The sequence below is a fragment of the Pelophylax lessonae genome (assembly GCF_965119305.1).
Source record: "Pelophylax lessonae genome assembly, chromosome: 2".
NCBI classification, from domain to species: Eukaryota; Metazoa; Chordata; class Amphibia; order Anura; family Ranidae; genus Pelophylax; species Pelophylax lessonae.
The window spans coordinates 615,444,254-615,471,996 of NC_138769.1; the positions used below are offsets into that span (position 1 = coordinate 615,444,254).

Below are 27,743 nucleotides of genomic sequence, written 5' to 3' on the forward strand. Positions count from 1 at the left end.
CCCTTATATACCCAGGGGAATCGCTTTTGATCTTAATATTTTGTTGGATTATGTCAACAGGAATTTATTAAGTGTTCATTCACACTAATACGACTTGTCAGGTGACTTGGTCAGCCTGACAAGTCGTGCACCGTTGCGGTCCATAGTGTGGTACAGGACCGGTTCTAATAGGAGTGACACAAGTCGCTCCGACTTAGAAAAAGGGTCCTGTACTACTTCGGGGCAACCTGGAGCGACTTGCATAGACATTCATTTTATGAAGTCCGTGCAAGTCGTGCCAAAGTCGCGCTGCACGCGACTTCACAGGTCGCCCCGAAGTCATGCCGCTTCAGTGTGAATGAGGTCTTAATCTTAATGGCTCTTTGGAACCTTTTTTCTATTAATGATCTTGACATCATGTTGCAAGGTGACTCTGAAACTTCAAAAGTTCTAACCACAACTTCTAGGACGTCCTGTGCAGGTAATGCCACCCTTATAGCCAGAAGTTGCCACCCTACACATAAGATCAATGCTAACACTTTAGGGGAGTTTATCTGTGCAAAGAGAAACTGCTCTACTGATTTTTATTTTTTCAGGGACTGTGAGGTTATCAGAGATAGAGACTCTCCAACCGAGGTTATCCCCAATGGAGCATAGCTAGGGGATTTAATGTCGCTTTTCATAAGCGACGGGAGGATCCACTCTCTAATACTCATTCTGTTGAAGTGATTGTAAATGATCACCTTCTAAAACAACCCAGTTTAAAATAGAAATAAAATGCAATTTTTTTTTTATAGATATAAAAATACATTATAAATACCTTGTTTCCCTTTTTTTTTTATAAGTGATCACATTCCCTCTGTTCTCAGCTGCATAAGAACTGGGGTAGGAGAAGCAGCAGCACACTGAGCTTCCCAGTGAATAGCTATGCAGCTGGGGCGTGTCAGGACAAGTTTGATCATTGGAGGAGAGCAGGGTGAGTTCCCGGCATAGTTGGAGAACTGACCACGTTGTGTTCTCCTGCTTAGTGTGGTCAGTTTTTAAGGGACTGGCAGGAACACCAGGGATTTCACATAAAGGAAGCAATGCAACGAGAACAGGATACTTTCTCATATAAGTGCATGGTACAGCAGGCCCATATCAGGAATATGACGTTATGGGGTAACAAACACTTTAAATCTAGGTCAAAATCTAGAAGGCAGAAGGTTTTTTATTCTAATACATTCTTTCATTTAAAAAAAAAAAAAGCAGCAGCCCCACTAATACTTACCTGAGCCCCATCTCGATTTGGCAAAGTTGTACGAAAGCCTCAGCTGTCCAGGACTCTCCCTCCTGATTGGCTGAGACACAATCAGAGTCAGAGAGCCAATGAGGAGAGATTCATTTTGTCACTACTTATTCTGTATTATAAAATAGTGAGTTTAATAAAGAAAAACACATCTATTTTGTATACTGATAAGGCACTAAATAACATTGTATCCAAAGGCAATGGCTTTAGTCGCCGTAGGGGGCCTGATTTTATGTTAAATTTTGGTACTTTGTCATGTTCGCTCCCGTTTTACCAACAAAACCGGCCTCTCTTATCCAGAATCATTTCACTGTGGGGTTAGTGCATGCAAATATTGTAGGGTTTATGGACCCAATAAGAATATTACATCTTTTGTCACAGGAGAAACATATAAAATTGCACAGTATATCAACTATCATAGGTATATCATGAAGCTATAGATAATATCATATCATAGTATATCATATGACTCGGACCATGTGGTATATCTAGTCCGATGTGATAAATGTAAAGTGCAACTCGTGGTCTGTACCATACGGTCCTTACAAACACGCATCTCGGAACCTTACTGTGACAGTTTGAAGCCCAATGCCAGAAATATCTCCAATGTGTTGAAACACTTCCAGATGTACACAGGGAAGATATGTCCTCTTTTTCATTTTATGGTGTAGAGAGGATTTAACCTGCAGCCGGGGGGGGACATCACAGACTTTAGAACGCAAGGTTTATTGGATACACAGGATGCCTCCCCGCATCCCACAGGGCCTGAATCATAGGTGGGATGTGATGTGGATCTTTTTCTTAAATTATTTTTATCAATTTAGTGTCTGGGCAGTATCAGTTTTATGAAACACCCACTAATGTAATGGTCCTCTGCTTTGGAATAATATAAACTATGCGTGCTAATATGGGTCACTTTTCATATGCCTAGCTTTTCATATGCCTATGTTTTCTGTGATGTGTTCCAGTGCACGTCATGCATTGCATGGAGTCATGTCAGGTTTTCTCTTTTGCGTTTTTAACACACCTGTGCCGGTTAATCATGTTATTATTATTATTATATAGGATTTATACAGCGCCAACAGTTTACGCAGCGCTTTACAACTTGAGGGTAGACAGTACAAATAAAATACACTTTAATACAGTAGGAATCAGAGGGCCCTGCTCGATACAGCTTACAATCTTACACCCACATCCGTCAACATTCGTTTTTTAAATGGATAAAAGCCCTATTTTTATTTCGTTAAAAAAAAAAAAAGGAATGGACGAAAAGCGGATGTGAACGGACAAATGGTCCATTTTCGCATCTGTTTTTGCATCAATAATGGATGTAAAAAAACTGATGTAAAAACTGATGATAAACTGATGTAAAATAAATGATATACTGATGTAAAACTGATGCAAATTAAAGAGAGCAGCTGCATCCAATTAGAGAATTGTATCCTTGTGTTAAAGCTTTGTGCATCATCGAGATGATTACTGAAAATGGGGTAAACTGGAGATGTTCCAATAGCAAACAATGTAATGTTCGTCTACATTGGTCTCCGGTTCTTTCCAGGGGGATTTCTTAAAGGAGATGTAAAGCCAAAGCTCGTTTGGCTGTACATCTCCCATGGATCACAGGAATATAGTTCGTTCTGCCCTCCTGTGACCCGTTTTCAGCAGAGAGTGTGCTGAAGTCCACTCTCTGCTGACATCACAGAAGTCAGTCCAGGCACCGTGTCATCCGCAGGAGCCTGGAGCCTGGACCAACACCCGTCTCAACGTCTTAGTGAGTCGCTGAGAGCCTGAGCAATCCGCTCCCCGCCCCTCCACTGCCCAGCGATCCAATGAGCGAGGAGGGGGCAGAGCAGAGAGCGGTGACTGACAGTCAGCAGCTCTCTGCTCGGGGAGTTATCAGAACCGAGCGATCGAACACCACCATTCTCAGTGCAGAGGCGCCAGGGAACAGATGCAGCATCGGAACGATGCTGTATCCACCTAGATAACTATAAATAAAGAAATAAACCCAAACTTCTCTTTTAAGATTCCTAGCCAGCTATATATATTCCCACAATTATGTATCAGGTCTGTCTTTCGAGTAGAACATGCCTGGTGAAGCCACCATACAGGACACACATCTGTCATCTCTCATCTGTCACCTCTTGGATCTAGGGAGCACCAGCTCTACAGAGGTATCAGCATTTCTGAAGAAAGCTCATTCCACTGACGGCTCCGATTTTAGTTTCAGCCATTACAATCTCCGTCCTGTGAATTAAATATCAGGCTGACCACACATACCTGAAGGTGGCAACGCAGTTGGTGATTGGCCAGCCAATAACGAACGACCTCTCTGGGTATGTGCTGCCTTCACAGACTTCCTCCATGCATGATGCTGTCCACATCTCACTGACTCGTACATGGTGCTTCAGTTTATAGTGGGATGGGGATCTAGAAATAAAAAAGGCATACATTAGCAGACAATATTGTCAATAATAACTGCAGACCAAGAATTTTCAGTATCTAAATCATATGGGCCTGTAAATCATTGGCTGAAGAAGGAGCTGCACACTGAAGGTTTTTACCTTCATGCATAGAATGTAAATAACCTTCAGCCGTAAAACCACTTTCACCCTGCCACACAGGTAGATTACAGTAGCGGGGGCGCAGGGCCAAGGACAGAGTATTTCAACTAACAAAATATGAATCAGCACAAGGGATTCACCCTACTGACTGTAAGTTATGTCCCTTGTGCTGGTATTTATGTTTTTCATTTTAGCTACACTTAGGGGTTGATTTACTAAGAGCATATAGACTTTGCACTTTGCAAGTGCCAGTGCACTCATTTCCCCCAGAACTTAGTGAATGTAGTAAAGCTCTGTTGATTTCCATCATCCAATCATAGGCAAGCAAAAATGCTGGTTTTTACTTTCTTGCATCTAATATTGGGTATTCTTTACAAAGAATATTTGCCTTTAGTAAATCAGTAGTAAATGAAAACTGTAGACTTGAAGGTGCCGCAATGTCCCTACACTTTAGAATTGCTGTTTTTGTTTTTAACCTATTTTAGTAGGCCAGGTCCCGTTTGCTTTAATTGGCACTATTTGGTGATTATTTTCAGCATTTAAAAACAATATTCTCCTTTCTATTGTATAGGCTTTATTCTTTATCAAGTACTATTTCTATGTTCTCTGCCAAGGTGTAAGATACTATAGAAGAATGTACTTGTTTATAGTATTTAAACGCCTTCGATATATGAACAGCCTCTTCTTTAGAAGTGTATTCTTTACTAAAACCTGGTAAAAGCAGCAGAACATGTTCAGAAGAGCTAGAAAGAGCAGAAATCCATCCCAGTTGCACAGATTACCTAAGAGGTCAGCCGCATTTCTCTGCTGGGGAAGGGAGGATTATGTGCAGCATAAGAACACGCAGTGACTTCCTCTAATACCCAAGGTCATGTTTACTATGTAAGGTTTATAAACAGAGATCATGTCTTACAGTCACATCATAGCCTATGCCCATAAACACGCTGCATTCTTCAGCTGGAACTGAGGAATGCGTAACACATAGTGGTAACACACACCTATGGAAATAGTATTTTCTCATACATCTATCATTTTTTCTAGCTTTGAAGCTATATACAGTACATGAAAATGATCTGCTTAACCACTTCAGCCCCGGAAGGTTTTACCCCCTTCCTGACCAGGCCCTTTTTTTTGCGATTCGGCACTGCGTTAATTTAACGGACAATTGCTCGGTCATGCGACGCTGTACCCAAACTAAATTTAGGTCCTTTTTTTCCCCACAAATAGAGCTTTCTTTTGGTGGTATTTGATCACATGTGCGATTTATTTTTTGCGCTATAAACAAAAAAATAGTGACAATTTTGAAAAAAAAAAAAAACAATATTTTTCACATTCTGCTATATGAAAAAAAAAATGTAAAAATCAAAATTTTTTAACATTTTAGGCCAATTTGTTTTCTGCTACATATTTTTGGTAAAAAAAAATCGCAATAAGCATATTTCAATTTGTTTGCGCAAAAGTTATTGCGTTTACTAACCACGAGAAAGATTTATGTTATTTTTTATTGTTTTTTTTTTTTTTTTACTAGTAATGGTGGTGATCTGCATTTTTTTGTGGGACTGCGACATTTCGGCGGACAGATCGGACCCCTAACTGACATTTTTGACACTTTTGGGGGTACCAGTGACATTACTACAGTAATCAGTGCTAATAATATGCACTGTTACTGTAATAATGCCATTGGCAGGGAAGGGGTTACCTTGTTGGTGATCAAGGGGTTAAATGTGAGCCTAGGGGAGTGATTCTAACTGTGTGTGTGGGGGGTGGCTGAGATGATCATAGAGACATGTGATCCTATATAGGAGGATCACATGATCTCTATGATCATTGCAGGGAGAAGAACGGGTGGCTGTGTTTACAACAGCTGACCGTCCTCTCTCAGCAGGGAAAAATTGCGGGTGTCAATTGGCAATTGCCATCGGCTTCCCTGCTGACGAGGGGGGCGGGAGCATGCCGCTGGCAACCTGTGCTCGCCCCCTACACTCCCCAGAGCGAGCACCGTACATGTACGGTGATTTGCCTGGGAGCGGCTGCCTGTCACAGTACATCTGTGGCAGGCGGTCGGGAAGAGGTTAAAGTTTTACTAAATCCACAACAGTAAAATCAGTCTGTATATGCAGTAAAGCGTGCTTGTTATACTCGCTGTGGAACCTAAGGGGTAATCCTCTGCATTGTGCAAAACCGGTGTTTGATCCTGTCTTCTCTAATTCTCCTCTCCTTGCATTGTCTCCATAACATGTCCGGATAAGACAGAGTTACTGGAGTCAGGCTGCACATGCTCAGTGTTATGTGTATTGCTAGAGAGTTTTTTTTTTTCTTGAGACTATGCATGTGATTAGCACAGGGCCAATCAGCACTGTCCAGACAGAGGGTCAGGGGTCCTGCATCCTGATAGGACAGTCAGTGCAGTATGAAAACTCCTCCTACAAGCTTTAACCAGACACTGATAGAAGTCACAAGACTGCTATACACTGCTCATGAGAAAAGGTATTTAGCAGTTTATACAGTTAGGTCCATATATATGCAATTGAATCCAAAGCTGCTTCATGGCCAGATGTGGGCTACTCCTTCGTTATTTCAATCAATTAACCTTCCTAGCGGTATTCCCGAGCGTGACTCAGGGTTACATTTTAGAGCCAAAACCGGTAACCCCGAGCCACACTCGGGGTACCGCTAGGAAGATCGCTGGATCCTGGTAGAGGTTTTACTTACCTTTTCTCCGGGATCCAGCGATGTATGCGGGCGGTAGGCGGCGGCAGAGCTTCCTCGCGATCGTCTGTGAGCCCCGGCTTCCGTCTCCTGCGACGTGACGTCCGCAGGGGGGTGGAACCGGCGGCAAATTCAAAAAGTATATGCACAAACACATTGATACACTGTAATCCTATTGGATTACATTCCCTAAATAAAATAAATTGACCTTTGATTGCCCCCCAGTGCTTTCTCCATTGCACTTCCTGCATTTTTCCTATACATTGTATCTGGACATTGCAGAGCGACCATGGCCTCAAACAAGCGCACCGCAACCTCAAAAGCGGTATATGACCTGCTGGGCAAGAGTGACAGCGATCCTGAATCGCTTGCAGAGTGGAGTGACAGCGATTCATGGGGAACTTCGTCACAGAAAGTGACTTCAGTGATGATGCTGTGACTGTGCCGAGCGATGTGCGTGATCGACTGCGGTACGGAGCACGTAGTGCCCCCAAGGTTCCCGTTTACCGGAGCACCTGGTCTCAAAGTCGATGTTGAGGAGGACAAACCCTTGGTGTATCTGCAACTTTTTTTGACCGATGAGGTTATCGAAAAAATTGTTGTGGAGACCAATCGGTACCAGGAACAACAAGCCGCAGCGCATCGGCGGTTTTCAAGGAGCAGGATGTGGGAACACGTTACCAGTGCGGATATCTGGAATTTCCTGGGCCTAATTATTCTGCAGGGAGTGGTGGGGAAACCCCTGCAGAAGTGGTATTGGACCGCAAACAAATTATTGGCCACTCCTTTTTTTGGCACCGTTATGTCGGAGTACAAATCTTCCCTAATTATGAGGTATTTGCACTTTACCAATAATGACGATTTTGATAAGACTTCTCATCCGGCTCCGAAGCTCAAAAAGATCTGGGACATTTCCCAACTAATTTTGAAAAATTTCCAGGAGTCCTATGTCCCAGAAAGAGACATTTGCATAAACGAAAGTCTAATGGCATATAAAGGGAGACTTAGCTGGATACAATATATTGCGTCCAAGCGAGCACGCTTTGGAATAAAATCATTTATGCTGTGTGAATCCAGCTCTGGATATATTTGGAACTCGGTCCTATATACCGGGAGAGGAACCAAGTTCAACCAAAGGTTCAGCAGCTATGGGATGGCAACTGCTTCTGTTCTGACGCTGATTGAGCCTCTGATGAATCAGGGGTACTGTGTCACCACAGACAATTTCTATACGTCCCCAGAACTGTTTGAGTTCCTCCTACAACATAAGACAGATGCGTATGGGACCGTCAGAGCTAACCGGCGTGACATGCCCCCCAGCTTTGCCAACAAAAACCTGAAGCCCGGAGAATTAGTTGCCTGGCAGAAAGGAAAAATGTTGGCACTGAGATGGCGTGACAAAAAAGATGTCTGACTGATGAGTACCATTCATAACACCGCCACTGTCATGGTACATACAAAAGGGGGAAAAGATGTTCTGAAACCGCAACTGGCCCTGGATTATAACAACACCATGGGAGGTGTGGACAGAGCTGACCAGGCCATGACTTTCTATCCAGCAATGTTGAAACAGCAGAAAAAATATTATAAAAAAATATTCAGGCACCTCCTGGAGCAGTGTTTGTGGAATGCCTTCATTCTCCTAAAAAAGAAAAGTGACAAGCCTGTGATCCATGCGGACTTTGTGTGGTCAATTGCTGAGCTCATATTTCTCAGGCACCAGACACCAACAGTGAGTAGATCCGGACGCCGTGCTGCTGGTGTTGTGAACCCCGAACAACTGACCGGTCGTCATTTTATGGACCACATTCCGCCGACGGAGAAGAAGTCTGCACCCACAAGGATGTGTGTGGTGTGCTGTTCCAAGCGCGATGACACCGGACGGAAAATCAGAAAGGAAACGCGGTACTACTGTCCAGACTGTGATGTTGGACTTTGCGCTGTACCCTGTTTCAAAATTTTCCACACCCGGGACGTTTATTGAAGCAGTATGACCAGTAATATTGCATCCTTTTTGGGAAAAAAAAATATATTGCATCCTTGTTTGACAAAAAAAAAATGTCAGTGTTTTTGATTGTTATTTACTATAATTTATTGAATAAAAAGTGTTATTTTTTGGAAAAAAAAAGTGTTATTATTATATTATTATTTGATAGTTATTTATTATATTATAATTTAGGATTTTGTCATACCTGGGATGTTATAAAGAAGAACACATGGTAAAAAGAAATAATATATAAATAGTTGGTTTGGGCTGCTCATTCTCAAGAATTACATGCAAAATAATGGTACCGCTTTCAGCACCTAAAATCCGAAAGAATCATACCGCCAGGGAGGTTAAGCAAGTAAAAGGTCTGGAGTTGATTCTAAGTGTGGTATTTGCATTTGGAATCTATTGCTGTGAACCTACATCATGCATTCAAAGGAGCTGTCCATGTAAGTGAAACAGCCCATTGTAAGGCTTCAAAAACAAATCCAAATCCATCAGAGAGATAGCACCAACATTAGGGGTGTCCAAATCAACAGTTTGGTACATTCTGAGGAAAGAAGAACGCACTGGTGAGCACAGGAACATAAAAAGGGCTGGACGTCCATGGAAGACAACAGTGGTGGATGATCGCAGGATCCTCTCTATGGTAAAGAAAAACCCATTCACAACATCCAGACAAGTGAAGGACACTCTGCAGGAGGTGGGCTTATCATTGCCAAAGTTTGCAATCAAGAGAAGACTGCACAGGAACAAATACAGAGGGTTCACCACAAGGTGCAAACCATTCATAAGCCTGAAGAATAGAAAAGCCAGATTAGACTGCCCAAAAACATCTAAAAAAGCCAGACCAGTTCTGGAAAAGCATTATTTGGACAAATGAAACTAAGAATTGTCTGTACCAGAATGACAAGAAGAAAAAAGTGTGGAGAAGGCGTGGATCAGCTCATGATCCAAAGCACACAACGTCACCTGTAAAACATGGTGGAGGCAGTGTGATGTCATGGGCATGCATGGCTTCCAGTGGCACTGGGTCATTGGTGTTTATTGATGATGTGACAGAAGACAGAAGCAGCCAGATGAATTCTGCAGTATTTAGAGAGATATACTGTTAGCCCAGATTCAGCCAAATGCAGCAAAGTTGATTGGACGTAGCTTCACAGTACAGATGGACAATGATCTAAAACACACTGCAAAAGCAACCCAGGAGCTTTTGAAGGAAAAGAAGTGGAATATTCTGCAATGGCCGAGTCAATCATCTGATCTCAACCCAATTGAGCATACATTTCACTTGCTGAAGGCAAAAATAAAGGCAGAAGGACCCACAAACAAGGAACAACTAAAGACAGCTGCAGTTAGAGCCTGGCAAAGCATCAGAAAGGAGGAAACCCAGTCTTTGGTAATTTCCATGGGTTCCAGAGTTCAGGCAGTCATTGCCACTAAAGGATTCTCGATAAAATATTAGAAATGAACATTTCATTTGTGTATAACAGTGTTTGCAGTTTCTAAAATCTGTACTTGATATTTATGTTCAACCCCTTGAATAAAAGCTGAAAGTCTGCACTTCAAATTAATTTGGATTATTTAATTTTAATTTTCTTCTGGTGGCATACAGAGCCAAAAGTATGAAAATGTCCAAATATATATGGTATAACTTTATTTACTACAATAATTGCGTTCCCATGTACTGTGGGAGACCACATATAGTGAATGCAGGGTCCTGGGTTTAGTAACACTTTAAAGGAAAACCATACTATATATACTAATAACCATAAAAATATTAATTATTTGTATAAAAATGTATGTTTACTATTGATGCATCCATGATACACAAAATGTAAATAATGCTGGGCTTTTTAGTAAGAAAGCCTAGCACGACTTCTTTTTATGACAGTCTCTACAAACTGACTTAGGTCCGGTTCACACTGATGCGATGCGGGAAGGCTGCGAACTCGCAGCCTGTTCCCGCATCGCACACGCTCCCCCGGCAGTTCACACTGCCATATGCGATCCGCTGGGGGTGTCAATGTAATCTTAACGACACCCCCAGTTTGATCGCATATCGCAGTGCGATCGTGCAGTTCGCACAGGATCGGATCGCACAAGTGTGAACTGCTGTGCGATCCGATCCTGATGCGGCTGCAAAAATGCCTCCTGTGCGTGTTTGCTGCGGGTGCGATGCGAATTTAGCCATACAAACTGTATGGCTAAACTCGCACCGCACAGCCGATCGCATGTAATGTCGGAGCAGTGCGCTCCGACATTACATGCGAACCCCGCACACGCACAAGTGTGAACCGGGGCTAAAAGACCCTGCTAGCACAACAGCTATAACAGCCTATTCACAGAGCAAAAAGCTTACTTGCAGCTAAACACCTGTTGTAAATAACGATATAATTATAAATCACATTAACGTATAAAAAAAATAAAATTAAATATGTATGTTTTATATATTGTTTTTTAGCACTCAAGATAATAATGAAATTACATTTAAAAATCCATTTTAAAGATCTGTCTGTCTTACAATGCTGAACTGTACCATATCAGGATGGTAATGGTGGGATGCTCTCCCACAGAACACTCATGTCAGCCGCTGGAGCTGGAATGATGCTGTAGCAGTATAGATTGGTAAGATATCTATAACTTTCAAAAGGTCAGCCCACCCAAAAGTAATAATTTAATTATATGTGGAATCTGGTAGGCTGAGTTAGAATCTTGCTTCTTATATGTCTTGGATACTCCAAGCATGCTTTACTGCATAAACAGACTGCTTTTACTGTTATGGGTTTAGTAACACTTTAAGTGTTCTTTTGTACACTTCAAATAAAGTTTGTACAAAAAAAAAGAGCTGTGTGATGCGCTGAATTGTGCACCACACTGCCCCCTACCACAGCCAGAAATAAAAAGGCTGTCGGAGAGATAAAACTCTCCCACAGCTGTCCATTCCAGTTTGAATTCAGCCTGCAGCTTATTTTGCAAATTTAGGTCTATTAAGGTTTTGTTTGGGAACAGAGAAAAATAGGTGTGGGGTGGGGTAGGAGGAGACAGCGAAATACAATCTTCCTATGTATTGCCTTATATTCTTTAATGTGTTACTAAACCCACAACAGTAAAATCAGTCTGTATATGCAGTAAAGCATGCTTGGTATACTGTGGAACTTAAGGGGTTAATCATCCACATTGTGTAAAAAGGCTGTTTGATCCTGTCTTCTCTGATCCTCCCCTTCTTCCACTGTCCACAATCTATCTCCTAATAGTACAGAGCCTCAGGGCACTCTGCACATGCTCAGTTTGGTGTGTATTGCTAGAGAGTTTTTTTTTTTTTTTTGGGGGGGGGGGGGAGTGTGCATGTGATCAGCACAGGGCAAATCAACAATGTCCAGATAGAGGGTCAGGGGTAACACAGCCTCATAGGTCAGTCAGAGGAGAATGAAATCTCCTCCTACAAGCTTTATCCAGTGGCAGACACTGATGGAAGTCACCAGACTGCTATCTACTGCTGATATACTGTATATATATATTTACTAAAATGATTGTTTTTCCATGTTCTGTGTACTGTGGGAGACCAGATATAGTGAGTGTTTAGTAGGTTTAGTAACACTTTAAGGAAAGTTTAGGGCATACATATAACTCTTGTAAATATACAAAACAGCTGGCAGGGCAAGTATAAAGTCATATGGGTGTAATGGTAAATATATGATAGGCCTCATTTGAATAAGGGCACAAACAAATGTATGTTTCTGGCTACCTCTGAGTGTTCAAAACTGTCTAGCTGCATTCTTCATGATAAAAAACACATTTAATATCCAACAGAGAGCGTGGGAAACTCTCACAATGTCCACAGCAGATGCACAGTCCAGGGAGCCCAACAGCAGATATGTCACCAACAAAGCTCTTATAGAGTATCTTACCTGAGCTTAGTACGGTCATGTTATTCCCTGTGTGAGCCAGTGGTGTATGCAGGGGAGAAGAGGGAGCGACAACAACAGATGGGACATAGGAACCTATGGGTGATGTCACTGCTTCGGGCTTTACCGCCCATTGTCAAGCTCTCTCTCCTCTCCCCTGCAGCGGGGCGGCGGTTCCCCATCCGGGGAGGAAGTATGTGGATGTGAACAGTAGCTCAATGTGGGAATATATGCTACTGGGCTCTATTGGCTGTGACTTCAAACACAGCAGGCACTCAGCTTTATGGCGGCTATTGATACTGATTAGAATCAGATCAGTTTTATCGTTTTGCAAACGATTATCTACCATTATGAGTCTCCTGTAAACCCACAACAATCCTCCTCGTTACGTATCAAGGATGTTGAGATTTGTGTCTCATCATACAATATACAGAAAAGTCTAGTAATAGCTCCAGCCGAAGCTTTCTGAAGTAAAGCGAAACATGTTGAGCAAAATACTAAACATATTATGGTGAATATTTGAATACGACGTCAGTTGACCCGGTTGGTCGGCACCTCGTGTCTTCGGGTATCCGGCAGCAGGAATCTCCTGATGTGAAGTATTTTTGAGTGTTTAAACTGTCAACATATTATATATATTACTCTGTATGAAAATTGTGATCTCATCTATTGTGAACCGTATATACATTACCGTATGGACCCTTTATAGGTCCTTTTTCTTATTCAACACATGTCTGTATGTATGATTTTCTGATTTTAATTGAATCTTAAATAAAATTGATTTTATAGATATAGTGTGCCCGAAATCCTTGTCTTCCCAATCCTTCCATTTTGAATAATTAATTAAGGATAGGGGCACCACCCACAATACAGTATATGTGCCCAGATTGCTGCTGTCTGAAGGCATATTTATTCAATAATTCTCCCCTGCAGCCACCGTTGACTGATACAAGGGATCATGTGACCTGACCAAAGCCAGCTGAGAATAGGTGAGTCCACAGGTTAGGAGGCGCAAATGACTTGCCTTGCCCCAGGTGCTGACACCTCACTCTATGCCTCTGCTTATCCCAACATTTAATATTCCAGAGATGTGTCTGTTGTATCATGTACTTATGATAAAATGTATGCTGTTCTCTTTGTATTGCTTTCTTTGTGTGAAATACCTGATGAACCTGTCAGTCCTCCATTTTTCTGGTTGAGGTCAGGACTGTGTGCAGGCCAATCAAGTTCATCCACCCCAAACTCTCTCATCCAACTCCTTATGAACCTTGTTTGTGTACTGGTACGCAGTCATGTTGGAACAGGAAGGGGCCATCCCCAAACTCTTCCCACAAAGTAGGAGCAAAAAATTATACAAAATGTCTTGGCATGCTGAGTTTCCTTCACTGGAACTAAGGGACCAAGCCCAACCCCTGAAAAAAACCTGACACCATGATCCCCCCCGCCACTGAATGATTTGGACCAGTGCACAAAGCAAGGTCCATAAAGACATGGATGAATGAGTTTGGGGTGGAGGAACTTGCCTGGCCTGCACTAAGTCCTGACCTCAACCCGATAGAACATCTTTGGGGTGAATTAGAGCGCAGACTGTGAGCCAGGCCTTCTTGTCCAACATCAGTGCCTGACCTCACAAATGCACTTCTAGAAAAATAGTCAAACATTCCCATAGACACACTCCTAAACCTTGTGGACAGCCTTCCCAGAAGAGTTGAAGCTGTTATAGCTGTAAAGAGTGGGCCAACTCAATATTGAACCCTACAGACTAAGACTGGGATGCCATTAAAGTTCATGTGTGTGTAAAGGCAGGCGTACCAATACTTTTGACAATATAGTGTATATGTATAAACTAAAGCACTAAAGCACTGTGTAAAATGACTGCTCTATATAAGTACCTGTATGTGTGTATATATATATATATATATATAAAAAAAAATATAGATAGATAGATAGATAGATAGATAGATAGATAGATAGATAGATAGATAGATAGATAGATAGATAGATAGATAGATATTTTCAATATATATAGATATATATCTATATATATATATAAATATATATATATATATATTCAACATGGGGAGAGGTGTTCCGTAGTCCACAGAAATAATGACTTGAGCACTGAGCAGGCCCCTGATAATGTTGCCTGGGATCAGTAGCCATGAGCTGATCGGATTTCTGGCTGGATCAACAGCTATTTTTGTGCGCTTATAGAACAGATCTTACAAAACACTTATATAATTGTATATTTAGCAAACAAACAAGGATAAAATAAGAGGCGTTTGTTGTTAAGGTTTATTTCCATTTTAATGCATGTAGTTGGCACTCAATGCATCTGCAATAGTGATGACAATGGTACACAACTGACACAAGTTTGGGAACGATTGTTTGACAATAATAACTCGGAGCATTCACTGATAATATGATCATTTCCTAATTTGGTTTTTATAATGCCAGCGCTGGAAACATTTTACCCCAAGTTTAATTGTTCATTTTCCTGATTGTTCCCATTAGAAAAGACAAACTACACAAAACACATGCACTTCCTGAAAAACAAATGATCTGGATGCGGCTTTCTTACATAATAAGGGAAAGCTGGCTTGCCAGCATTGTATTTACACCCCCCCCCCCCCCCCCATGTAATCACAGCAATGACCTAACAACCTACCACAACAATGATTTTCAAGGACACATTTTAACACATACTGGACCTTGGATCCTTGTGAGATAAAATGATACAGTATGTTATTTAGTATTCATGGTATTGTGTGACAGCTTATAGAGAACTGTCTGATCTACTTCAATATTTGTCAACGGCTACTTTGGAACAAAGAGAAACTGGGGCTAATGCCTAATGACTGAGTGAGAGACAGAAGTGGAAGTCTCCTTCATAGCAACAAATCAAATTCCAACTGTCATTTTTATATTCCAGGCTGGAAGTTTGATAAATGACTGCCAGTGACAACAGCTTACATTTTCCCCTTTGTAACAAATCATGATTGTTATTCCATGGAAGATGACAGGGCATTCTGAAAACAATTATATCTGTATAATGTATATCTGTATAATGTATATCTGCTACACAACTCTTTTTTTGGACATGACACCTATTCACTAAAATGTTCTTATTCTGACAGTTCATGTGCAATGACTATTATGGGTATCTTTTATACCTAGCGTAAATTTCCCGGTGCTTTCCCACACCGAGGTAGCCACACTTGCCATGTACATCCTGCCATACAGGTGAATGGCTGTATATGGTCAGTGCATGCCAGGTATATTTCCAGAACATGGAAGTTTTGTGTTCAGGAAATACATTAGAGCACATGCATGGATAAGCAGGGCCCTCCTGTCCCTTCTGTATTACACTGTGTTATAATTATACTGTCCCCCTCTACATTGTAAAGCGCTGTGCAAACTGTTGGCGCTATATAAATTCTGTATAACAAGAATAAACTCCAATGCAACGAAGCATCAATGGGGTGGATTTACTAAAACTGGAGAGTGCAAAATCTGTTGTAGCTCTCCACAGAAACCAATCAGCTTCCAGGATTTTTTTTCTTTTTTGTCAAACCTTAAAGGGGTTGTAAAGTCAGAAGGTTTTTTTATCCTAATGCATTCTATGCATTAGGATAAAAAAAACCTTCTGTGTGCAGTAGCCGCCATTGGCCCTCCCTAATACTTACCTGAGATCCTTCTCTATCCAGCAATGTCCACTAATGTCTCAGCCATCTGAGATTCTCCCTCCTGATTGGCTGAGACACAGCAGCAGGCGCCATTGGCTGTCAATCAAAGTCAGCTAGCCAATCAAGAGAGAGAGGGGCGGGGCGGGGCTGGTGTAGGGCTCTGTGTCTGAATGGACACAGGGAGCTTTGACTTGGCTCGGGTGCCCCCATAGCAAGCTGCTTGCTGTGGGGGCACTGAACAGGAGAGAGGGGCCAAGATCACAGAGGAGGAACTCGAGAAGAGGAGGATGCGGGCCACTGCAAATCCACTGCAACAGAGCAGGTAAGAAGAACATGTTTGTTTTTTTTATAGGAAAAAAAATTAGACTTTACAATCACTTTAATTGAACAAGCTAAAGTAAGTCCTGGTTCACATATGTGCAATGACAGACATTGCATGTGATTCGGAGCGCACTGCTCTGCAAATCGTATGCGATGTCTGTGCGATGCAAATTCAGCCATACAGATTGTATGGCTGTATTCGCATCGCATTTGGACACAACTCGCACAGGACCCTTTTTTTGGGTCCGCAACAGAATCGGATCACATTGGGTGTTCACACCTATGCAATCCGATTCATGTCTGAACTGACAGTTCGCACTGTGATATGCGAACTGATCTGGGGGTGTCATTACCTTTGTATTGACACCCCCATCAATCCGCATATGGCAGTGTGAACTGCCTGTGAGTTGAATGCGATGCGGGAAGCCGCAGTGGATTCACAGGGTTCCCACATCACATATGTGTGAACCGGGACTTAGAAGCTGATTGGCTACCAAGCACAGCTGTACAGATTTTGCACTCTCCAGTTTTAGTAAATCAACCTCAGTGTTTACAAGAGTACAGCCAGGTACAGCCATTAACTAGAATGGCAGGCTGTACATATGTGGCTCCCGGGCCCTATGTCCATGAAGCCTTAAAGTGACACTGTTGCTAATTTTAAAGTAGTAATAAAGACTCTATCTTATCTTGTAGCTATAGGTAAGCTTACAATCAGGCTTACCTGTAGGTACAATGAATATCTCCTGAACGTGCAGCGTTCAAGTGCCCGAAGCCCGCAAACCAAAAGTAAGACTGGGTGAAGATGGAAGCCCTGGCAGCAGTGATAGCATGCCACTGGAGGGCTTCCTTTGAAAGCTAAGTATGTCATAATGTGCTAGTATGCAGTGCATACTAGCACATTATTACATAAACCTGCAGGGGACCCATTTTTTTTTTTTTGGAGGGGGTTACTACTGTCTGAAAATATAACAAAGGCATCCTTGCAAAGCAAACAAATAATTTCTATTTTGCAGGCCGCACTCTCAAACTTGCTTGGGTTGAAGATATAATCTTGCTGAAAGATCCAGCACATTTGCAGGTTTGTCTACTGCCTGGTCCTGTTGTGCATTGTGGTTCCTCTCACTACCCCCCTGTGTTCTGTAGTGGTGTAGGGGCAGGTGGAGGAAACCACAAAGCACAAACAGGGGTACCAGCATCCAACACTCCCAAAGTGTTTGGTAGCCAGGGCAGCGATAGAAGTGGGTATACCTTTATTACATGTTTTAAAATTTGCAACAGAGTTACTATAACTGCCAATTTTTAAAGATTTTTTACAAAAAAGGGGTTTTCCTGTTTTTTCATCATAGTGATGCTGATTTCCCATGGCCCCTCTGCAGCCACTTCCCATCTGTCACCCTATAAGAGGAAGTGTCTGAACAAAGACTTTATTGGCAGGATTACCAGGGATTATTCTCATGGAAGATGCAGATTTAAAAAAATTTAAAACTGAAAATTAAAATTAAATAGTTTTCAGCAGAAACTTGGATCCTGCTTAGTACGGTCATTTTAATTGCAAAGTAACTGACCAAGAAAGGATTTTTTTTCTTTAGAAAAAATAGAGCTAAACTGTAATTTTCACCCTGTTGACAAAGGAAAGTTGCTAACAGTTGAGAAGATATAAGGAACAGACTGCCAATCATGAGGGGAAGTATTTGTCTGCATATAGCAATGAAAATACTGTCACAAGTTCTAATTCTATCCAATATTCAAAGGTCTTGTTTACACTACCAGTTGGGGGAGGGGGGGGGAGGAAAAACCACCTAGCCAAGCCACAGTTTTTCCGCCCCCTAACCACAGCAGCTGCAGAGGGGTGTATACATATGGAGTAACCGCAGCACTTTGCCTGCTGAATACAACTCATCCAACTTAATGGGGGCGCTCCACAACCATGTGCAATGCATGCAGTTAGAGCAGTGGCGGCTGGTGAAGTTTTAAGATGGGAAGGGGCGCAAGACCCCGCCCTTCTATTTTGACCCCTCCCATTTCTCAGAAGCCCCACCCCCTTATAGACTCCACCCATTTTGTCCCCTGTATTTTGCTTGCGTGAACAAATTCTCCCAATATATCACATATTAAGGGGTCTCTCAGTACTAGTATATCCTATAATAGGGAGCAGGGGCCTTATTATGGGATACACTGACTGAGAGTGGCACAAACCCCACAGTACAGACCCCCTAGCACAAACCCCACAGTACAGGCCCCCTAGCACAAACCCCACAGTACAGGCCCCCTAGCACAAACCCCACAGTACAGACCCCCTAGCACAAACCCCAGTACAGGCCCCCTAGCACAAACCCGACAGTACAGGCCCCCTAGCACTAATCCAACAGTGCAGGCCCCCTAGCACTAATCCCACAGTACAGGCCCCCTAGCACTAATCCCACAGTACAGGCCTCCTAGCACTAATCCAACAGTGCAGGCCCCCTAGCACTAATCCCACAGTACAGGCCTCCTAGCACAAACCCCACAGTATAGGCCCCCTTTCAATGCAGTGACAAGCGTACATGCCCCCTTTCAATGCAGTGACCAGCGTACATGCCCCCTTTCAATGTAGTGACCAGCATACATGACCCCTTTCAATGTAGTGACCAGCATACATGCCTCTTTCAATGTAGTGACCAGTATACATGCCCCTTTCAATGTAGTGACCAGCGTACATGCCCCCAATGCAGTGACCAGTGTACATGCCCCCTTCAATGCAGTGACCAGTGTACATGCCCCCTTCAATGCAGTGACCAGCGTACATGCCCCCAATGCAGTGACCAGCATACATGCCCCCAATGCAGTGACCAGCGTACATGCCCCCAATGCAGTGACCAGCGTACATGCCCCCAATGCAGTGAAAAGCGTACCATGCCCCCAATGCAGTGACCAGCGTACATGCCCCCAATGCAGTGACCAGCGTACATGTCCCCAATGCAGTGACCAGCGTGCGTGCCCCCTTCAATGCATTGAACAGTGTACATGTCCCAATGCAGAGTTTAGCGTGCGTGCCCCTTTCAATGCATTGATCAGTGTACATGTCCCCAATGCAGAGTTTACCGTGCGTGCCCCCTTCAATGCATTTAACAGTGTAGATGTCATGATGTCCCCAATGCAGAGTTTAGCGTGCGTGCCCCCTTCAATGCAATGGTCAGTGTACATGTCCCCAATGCAGAGTTTAGCGTGCGTGCCCCTTTCAATGCATTTAACAGTGTACATGTCATGATGTCCCCAATGCAGAGTTTAGTGTGCGTGCCCCCTTCAATGCATTTAACAGTGTATATGTCATGATGTCCCCAATGCAGAGTTTAGCGTGCGTGCCCGACTGAGAGCAGTGCACTTACCTGGAGGCTGGAGGCCTGTGAGTCACGGCGGCTTCTCCTCTCTCCGACTCCATCCTCTTCGTTCTGCGGAACCGGCGGGAAGGTGAGCGGCATCTCGGCCTCTCCTCTTCTTCGTTCAGCGGCGGGCGGTGGGAAGGTGAGCGGCGCTTCTCCCTCTCGGCCTCTACTCTTCTGCGGCGGGCGGCGGGAAGGTGAGCGGCACTTCTCCCTCTCTTGGCCTCTCCTCTTCTGCGGTGGCAAGGTGAGCGGCACCGGCTTCTTCTCGACTCCTCTTCGGCGGCGGGAAGGTGACCGGGCGGTGACGGTGAGTGACTGATGCACGCACCGGCACCGCCCCCAACGAGGTCAACAGGGATGTCCTGAATCATGATTGGTCCAGGCTGGAGTCTGGACCAATCATGATCCAAGACATCACAAAAGGGAGGTGGTGTAGCGCAGTGCTCTGCGCCACAGTTACGCCCCTAGAAGGCCGCCAATCGGCGCCTCTGCTGGGTGGAAACCCCCCCCCCATAGCCACCAATGAGTCCGGCGCCCCTAGTGGGCAAAAAATTGTTTTTTTTTTTATATCTTTTTTTTCTTTTTGGGGGGGCGGCGCCCTTGCGCCCCCTATCGGCCGGCCGCCACTGAGTTAGAGCATTCTAGTGTGGGGTTCAAAGGGGTAAATCAGGTAGTAAGGAGGCAATACAATGCCTCCCCACCACCTGTTAGATGCACGGATCGCTCTTTAGAGAGCAACACTAGTGTAACCAAACCCAATATATGTGGTTTTGTTTTAGCGTGTGCCTCTGCTGGGCAGGATGTAATATCCACCCAATAGGGACACGGAAGGCAATAAAATCCTTACAGGGGCTCTAACCCTTTTCTGATCAAAAACTAAATGAAATGTTAGGATGTAGTATTTACGTATGAGTAAAGGTTTCCATAGACATGTTGAAAAATCTTTCTTTTTGTCCTCATTAAAGTATATCATTGAAAAGATTGCATGGATACATACAACATTGTCATGAATAATAATATTGTAGAGGACAGAGATGACACATCAAACAGATCAATACACATAGCAGGAGACAGCGTCAATCAACACAGTGTGGGTATCAAAAGTGCTGCATGAAACAAAATGAGATATCGACTCAGAGGGCATGTTGAGTTATAAATGGAATGCAACCTTTTGCCTTAAACATTGCATGAAATTATATTCCATGCAATTTTCAAGATAAAGGATAGTAAAGAAAAGGTATTTAAATGTCATTTAAAACTTTTAAAGACACCAATTAAATAATTTTACAAAAAAGGAAAACCCGGTTGTGTGGTTGTTCAGTAGAGCATATAATATGCCAGAAAGATATGCTAAATAGTCAACCATAATACATAACCATTGTAAGAGGAGAAATCTCCTTTCATATTTGTGGAGCAATGTTACACTGGTACAAAATAATTTCATTAATGGTAATAGCTATAGGTTTAGCTGCAGGCGTCGTCTTTGTCTAGAGGACAGCAGGTAGGAGGTTCAGATTGTCAGGTTCCCCAGATTATTTGGGCATCCCAAGACTTTTTTGGTCATCCCCTATGTTCATATATCAATATATGTGGCATAATCTTTTAACATAGAACTGTTGTAGCATTTTGTTCTGAAATTCCAAACAGGAATGCTGACATCTAGAGTAAAATAATAAAAGTCTTTGGTTGTGGTTGTAAATTCAGAAGGTTTTTTTTTTATCTTAATGCATTCTATTCATTCAGATAAAAAGCCTTCTATTTGCAGCAGTCCCCCTAATACTTACCTGAGCCCATCTCTATCCAGCAATGTACAGCCGTCCGGGACTCCTGATTGCCTGAGACACAGCTGCGATGGCATTGGCTCAGGTGCTGTCAATCAAACTCAGTTAGCCAATCAGGAGACAGAAGGGGCAGGGCCAAACAAGAGCTCCTTGTCTGAATGGATACACGGAGTTGCGGCTTGGCTCGGGTGCCACTATAGCAAGCTGCTTGCTGTGGTGGCAGTCAACAGGAGAGAGGGGCCAGGAGCTCCAACCAGGGTTCCGAGAAGAGGAGGATCTGGGCTGCCCTGTGCAAAACCAACTGTATAATATGTTTGTTATTTTAGTAGAAAAGAAAACGAGACGTTACAATCACTTTAAATCATAAGAGTTGTTATACTTACTTTGACTTTGCTATGATAAGGATGTCAGTGAAAAGGAAGAGGTGGCGGTCCTGGGTCTGTAGGCCCGTCTTCAGCTGAACGTGGCTGTGTGTTATGAAGTTTCGACTTGGGCAGATGAATGCTTGGACAAGAGGGCATGATTCAGGACTGACAGGTGAGAAACAGCCATCCCTATAGAAATGTAAGAAACATATTTCAGTGAACCTAACACTTGCATATGCTGCAAAAAAACAAAAATGTACATTTAACTATAGACATATCAACAAGCCTATAGGATTTTTTTTATTTTTTTACTTTTAATTTCAAGGATAATCATAAACAGGGGGGAGGGGGAGGAAATCTTCCTAACCGCGGGCACATACGGCAATAAAACCTGACAGGTGTTTTAATCCCTCTCTACTCTATCCATCACTAAAAAAAAATTTTGTCTTTAGTTATATTGGAAAGCCTGTTCACACCAGAGCATTGTTATTTAAAGCTCCTAAAGCAATTTTAATGCTGGGCGGCAACATTTGTACACATTACGCAGATACAAACAAACAGATTGCACATCTGCTTTTTTCTACATATTCAACAAGCTTTATTGAAAGTGTTGGAGACTCGCAAAGCCAGACTCTGGAACACGCTAACTGCCAGACACTCTCCTACACGTTTGATGCATTTCCCCCATTAGGGGCTTAGTCATGGCCTTCATTGCAATAAAGCTTTCTGCCAATCAAGAAAAAACAGCAGAAGTGCAGCCTTTCTTTTTGTATCTAGAATATGTGTGGAAAAGGAGAGCAACAGATTCAGATATGTAGGCAGGTGCAGTCCGTACTCCCCACTGCAGGTGGCTCTCGACCAAAGCGGCAATGTAAAAGAGGAAGGAAGTTGTGGAGAACTTTGTTCCACTATGATGTCCTGAAATCACAGGGAGACAGCTGTGCGATTGGACGCTGGTGCCCCATGTGACACCAGTGTCCATCTTGAGTCAGGCAGAGTCTATTTAAGACTCCAGGTCCTGCGTTTGGCACACTTTATGCGAGTGGCTAGTAGGGATGTAACGATATCAAAATCTCACGATACGATACAATTTCGATATTGACCTCACGGTACGATATTTATTGCGATATTGTGGAAAAGCTCACGGTATTGTTAAATGCTTGCCTAAGCACTGCAAATAAGTTCAGCGTAGTCAACCATCCAAGGGTAGCCATGGATTGGGCAAATAACTCGCCAAATGCGGTAGTCAGGGAGATAATCTACTCATTCTCGAGCTTCTTCTGATTTCTTAATGAAGAAATCACCATCAGGTATTAGTTAAAGATCATTTTCGGTATAAGTGTTGTGTAACGGAAGCTGTGTGCTGGGCTTCATGTCTTCTAAGTGTACAGATAACCAAGTGGTGGGTGAGCACTTGCACTCCTAAACTCCTAAACTCACGCCTGTCCAGACAAAGGTTGGTCCTCTAGACCTACCAGGACACTATAGACATCCTCACCAATTAAAACCTTGGAACTTGCCAATAACCCAGTACTTCCTGAAAGACTCCCAGCCTGGCCTAACCAGCACCTCCAAGTAGTCTCTCTCATACCTGCTTAAGGACTTATGGCAATAGACTTCAGAAGCAGCCTCACTCTGCACAGTCCGCTTGCGCACTGTGCTGTAGTCGCGGTCCGCGGTCCCGCTATCACCGAGTGCCCGGAAGCTCCTTCCCCATCAACGTAGTTACGTTAGTGGACGCCGTATAGCCAGTTAGCCACGCCCCAAGCGTGCAACCCAACCACGACGATATCGGGACACGTTAACCACCGCAATAGCGCAATAGCGGCAATATCGTTACATCCCTAGTGTCTAGTTTAGGGACAGGATCCCCGTCTGGCAGGGACAGTGCTTAGAGGTAGGGAGAGGTTCCAGAGGAGTGGGGACAGTGCAGGAACAATGTCTACCACTCTTCAGGAAGCCTTCCCTTTAGATATGGACTTGCCAGGCCGCATTTTGCAGCTCGTTGCAGACGCAGTTGACACCTTCAAGTCTTCAGACCGCTGTTTCAGTTTGGACAGGTGTGCCTGGCCACCGAGCCTGAACAGGTTGTGTTGAACCTTTCTGCAATAAGACTTTATTGCCTGACTTAGATTCTTTGGGGTTGATTTACTAAAACTGGAAAGTTGAAAAACTGGTGCAGGTGTGCATAGTGGCCAAACAACTTCTAACTTCAGTTGTTCAATTATGCTTTGACAACAAAAAAGTGGAAGCTGATTGGTTTCCATGTAAAGCGGCACTGGTTTTAAAACTCTCCAATTTTAGTAAATCAACCCCTCTGTGTCCACTGCCTGCCACACCATGCTGCACCTTATTTGCAAGTAGCTATGTACCTGCTGCCCTTGGATAAATTGTAAGACCTCCTGAAGCCCATTTTTATGTATGGTTTCTGAAAATTATACTCGTTTTAGGTGCATTTGTACTCCTCTTTTGTTTCCAACTTACCCCCCGAAGGTGCAAATATGTCCATATTGACTGAAAGCCCATTAAAATTTCTATTATGTATTTAGAGTGTTTTAACTCATGTTTTTCAAGAATCACATGAAAGATTAGGCATGTAGAATTTTACAAAGACGTACTGTACTGTAACACAACACACTAACGTGGGGAGATTATAATGGGAACTCATTTCTCTGGGCTTTTGGGGTGCTGTGAACATGTGTTTTAACACAGTTACAAGACAATGATGTGAACATGTCTGGCTGCCCTTAAAGTGCTATGAACAGCCTTAGGTACATACCCAACATAGGCCATACCCAAATGATTTATAGTTGGATGTACAGACATATAAATTAGATGGGACAGTGGAGAGGAAGAAGCTGGTTCCAAGAAGTCAGTCATTTCTGTATAAGGACAAAATCTTCCATAAAGGATAAACTGCATGAACTCCTGCTTCACAATGCTCAGCTAGATCTCCTAGCCTAGGTGTGATGTTCCAATCACTAAACACTGTAAAACCGTCTGACAAGGTGTGAACCGCTAACAAGCGTCCAGCTGCAGGATGATACTATTTCTGGTCTTAGCCAACAGCCATTTAAAAAGCTTTCAGGAATGTAAGCCAATATAGACTAGTCAAATTAAATGAAGTCATGTTATCATTATGACTGTCCGTCTAACTATCCACATAAACAACCACGCACACAATAAACCCAGCGAAATCATAAAAATAAGTGTACGATTACATGCATATTAATGAGTAAAGATACACTGCTGGTGAATGACATGACAGACAGATGTGTAGATCAGCCATTCTCAACCAGTTCCTCCAGGGGCGGCTGGGGGCTCCTTGAGCTGTGGTTAACTGACCTCCTACCTGGTGGTGCCTGCATAGTTTCAGTTTCAGGTCCAATGCCAATTGGCAGAGGCAGCAGTATGTCTGCAAGGGTGTCATTCTGGCCACCACTGTAGGGCAGGCATTCTTCCCACCTGCCACCGTCATTGTAAGGGGCATTTTGCCAATGACTCCTGATGGACTCATCTTACTTAGGGTTCCATGAAACCTGAACATTATTTCAAGGGTTCCTCTCGGGTTGAGAAAAGGCTGATGTAGATAATACAGTCCATCCTAAAGCACTAGTCCATCGATATGGCATCTACATTCCATAACATATTCTCTTGCTATTATTCTATTATCCTTAATTCTCCTCCCTTCTCATGATACTTCACTTTGCTGTATATTTTATGGCTGCAGTGTGTATGCAAATAGATCCCCAGTGTACAAAGAAAAAATAGCTGCTGGAATCGCCTTAAAGTAAACCTGTTATGAGAGAAATAAGGAAGCTGAAATTGCCAATCTCCTACCCCCCCAGCCATGGATTGTGGTAACAACCCCCAGGGGGTGGGTCCATGACACCCTGCAGTCAAAGGGAACAGGTTCAAAGTCTTTTTTTTTATAAAAAATACACACTGGGATTGGGTATAAAAGAGTATTAAACCCTCATAATTATAACACATTGAGCACAATAAAATAAATGTTCTCAAATGTTTTAAACTATCAGTCAAAAACTCTTATCCCGGCACTTGCAGTTTACAATTATGCTGCAGGCTCCTGCTCCCTCAATGCTCATTCCCTGAACCTCCGGTCTTTACAGAAGAGAGTTAACAGTAGACAGTGCAGGGTTGCGTCACTCTGTTACCTTGAAGAAGGGAGGAGCAGGGGAGTGCTTTCCCATCCTAGGTTATGGGCTGTGTGTTTCTGTTGCTGCACATAGTGTAGGGAGACACAACTCTAGTCCTGCATGCAAGGGTGGCTCTATAGGATGCAGCAAGAGAAAGGAGCCATCTGAAACAGGAAACCCAGGGTAGTGGTTATGGCAGCAGCCTAAACTGGAACATATGCAAGGATTAAAAGATAACAAAGTTGCATCCTCAGTAAGACTGGCCATAGATGGAGCAAATTTGCAGGAAAGAAATTCACTCAATTCCCTTATCAACACAGACAGTGTTGATGAGGGAATCCCTCCTGCCGAGCCATTGTCTTCTCCCGCCTGGAGAAGACAGTGATTATTGCTAGCGGCTATAACAGCCTCTTACAATAATTGCATGTAAAATCCGGCAGGCTGGTTGTACCCAAGTTGACCGATCAATCAGCTTGGGTACATTTAGCTTGCCCATACATAGTTGGAATCTCAGCTGGTTCCTGCTGAACCACCCGAGATTCGAACCGTCAATGGCTGGCTTAAATGATTAAATCTGCTGCTTCAAATCAGAACTCCCCTATCATAGGGAGGAACTGGCTCAAATCTACAGCAGCTGCTATGATAGGGGAGTTCTTTTGAAGTTCTATACACCATTGAACATTAGTTTCATCCTCTTGGGGTTTTACTATTGTGATCAGTACCCGCTCTATGCCTGGTTTGATCTTCCAAGATGATTGAAAGTGTAGTTTAGGGATCTTTGCAGGATCTTGGCACCATTCTAAAATGCCCCTGTCTGTCACCTTCCTTATACCTATATCTATTATATAAGTATACTATTATTATAGTGAAAAAATCTCATGGCACCATCTATTTCCAACTTTGGGAGGATCTGACCCAGCTATCCAGCACTTGCTATCACGGTGCATTATATGAATTATATCTATATGGATACCAAAAAAAATATATCATCTCTATTACTTTTTTGATAGATAAGGGACCCTGTATGCCCCCCCCCTTCCCCGCATTTGTCGGGACAGACTTTTGCCTCTGGGCTCCCTATGTGTGGCCTCACCTCGGCATTAGATGTGATTACTGCCCTATATTATTTTGTTATAAGCTCCTGAAGAAGTGGTGGTTTCCCCCACGAAACATGTTGAGTAAATGGTAAATGTAAAGAATACCCAGTCAGGTGCAAGGAAAAACATTTTTATTTTTGCGTGCACATGATTGGATGATGACAATCAGCAGAGCTTTACCACATTTACTATGCCCTAGGGGAAAATTAGTGCAACTGCACTTTCAAGGCACAGTCTATTTGCCTCTATTAAATCCAGCTCATTGAAAACTGTTAAAAACTGGTAAATATGATCAGTACAGAAAACCTATACTGTTTTATACCTTAAGGTGCAAAAATGAATACAAATTTAGAAATGAATGAATATATAAATTAAAATAAATGAAGAATTAAAAAAAACTCAGTCCCAGCAGTGACCACATGGCAAATCCTTTATCTTTAGTTCAGCCACTGTCTGTTTTGCGGTATGACAGTTTATCATGAAGGCTGCTGCTCCCTTTAGCAAAACTATAACTATTTCTTTAAGAAATCCTAACCCCT

At 43.0% G+C, this 27,743-nt stretch overlaps 1 protein-coding gene across 1 annotated transcript in view; it reads right to left on the minus strand.

The window, feature by feature from the left end:
- ARHGAP20 (Rho GTPase activating protein 20) overlaps window positions 1-27,743 on the minus strand; it is a 211,706-nt gene that overhangs the window by 102,415 nt on the left and 81,548 nt on the right. Inside the window, exons 3-4 of the mRNA XM_082244937.1 lie at window positions 21,969-22,139; window positions 3,548-3,697 (exon numbers count right to left, since the gene is read on the minus strand). Coding sequence (XP_082101063.1) covers window positions 3,548-3,697; window positions 21,969-22,139 — 321 coding nt within the window. The remainder of the gene's footprint in view (window positions 1-3,547; window positions 3,698-21,968; window positions 22,140-27,743) is intronic.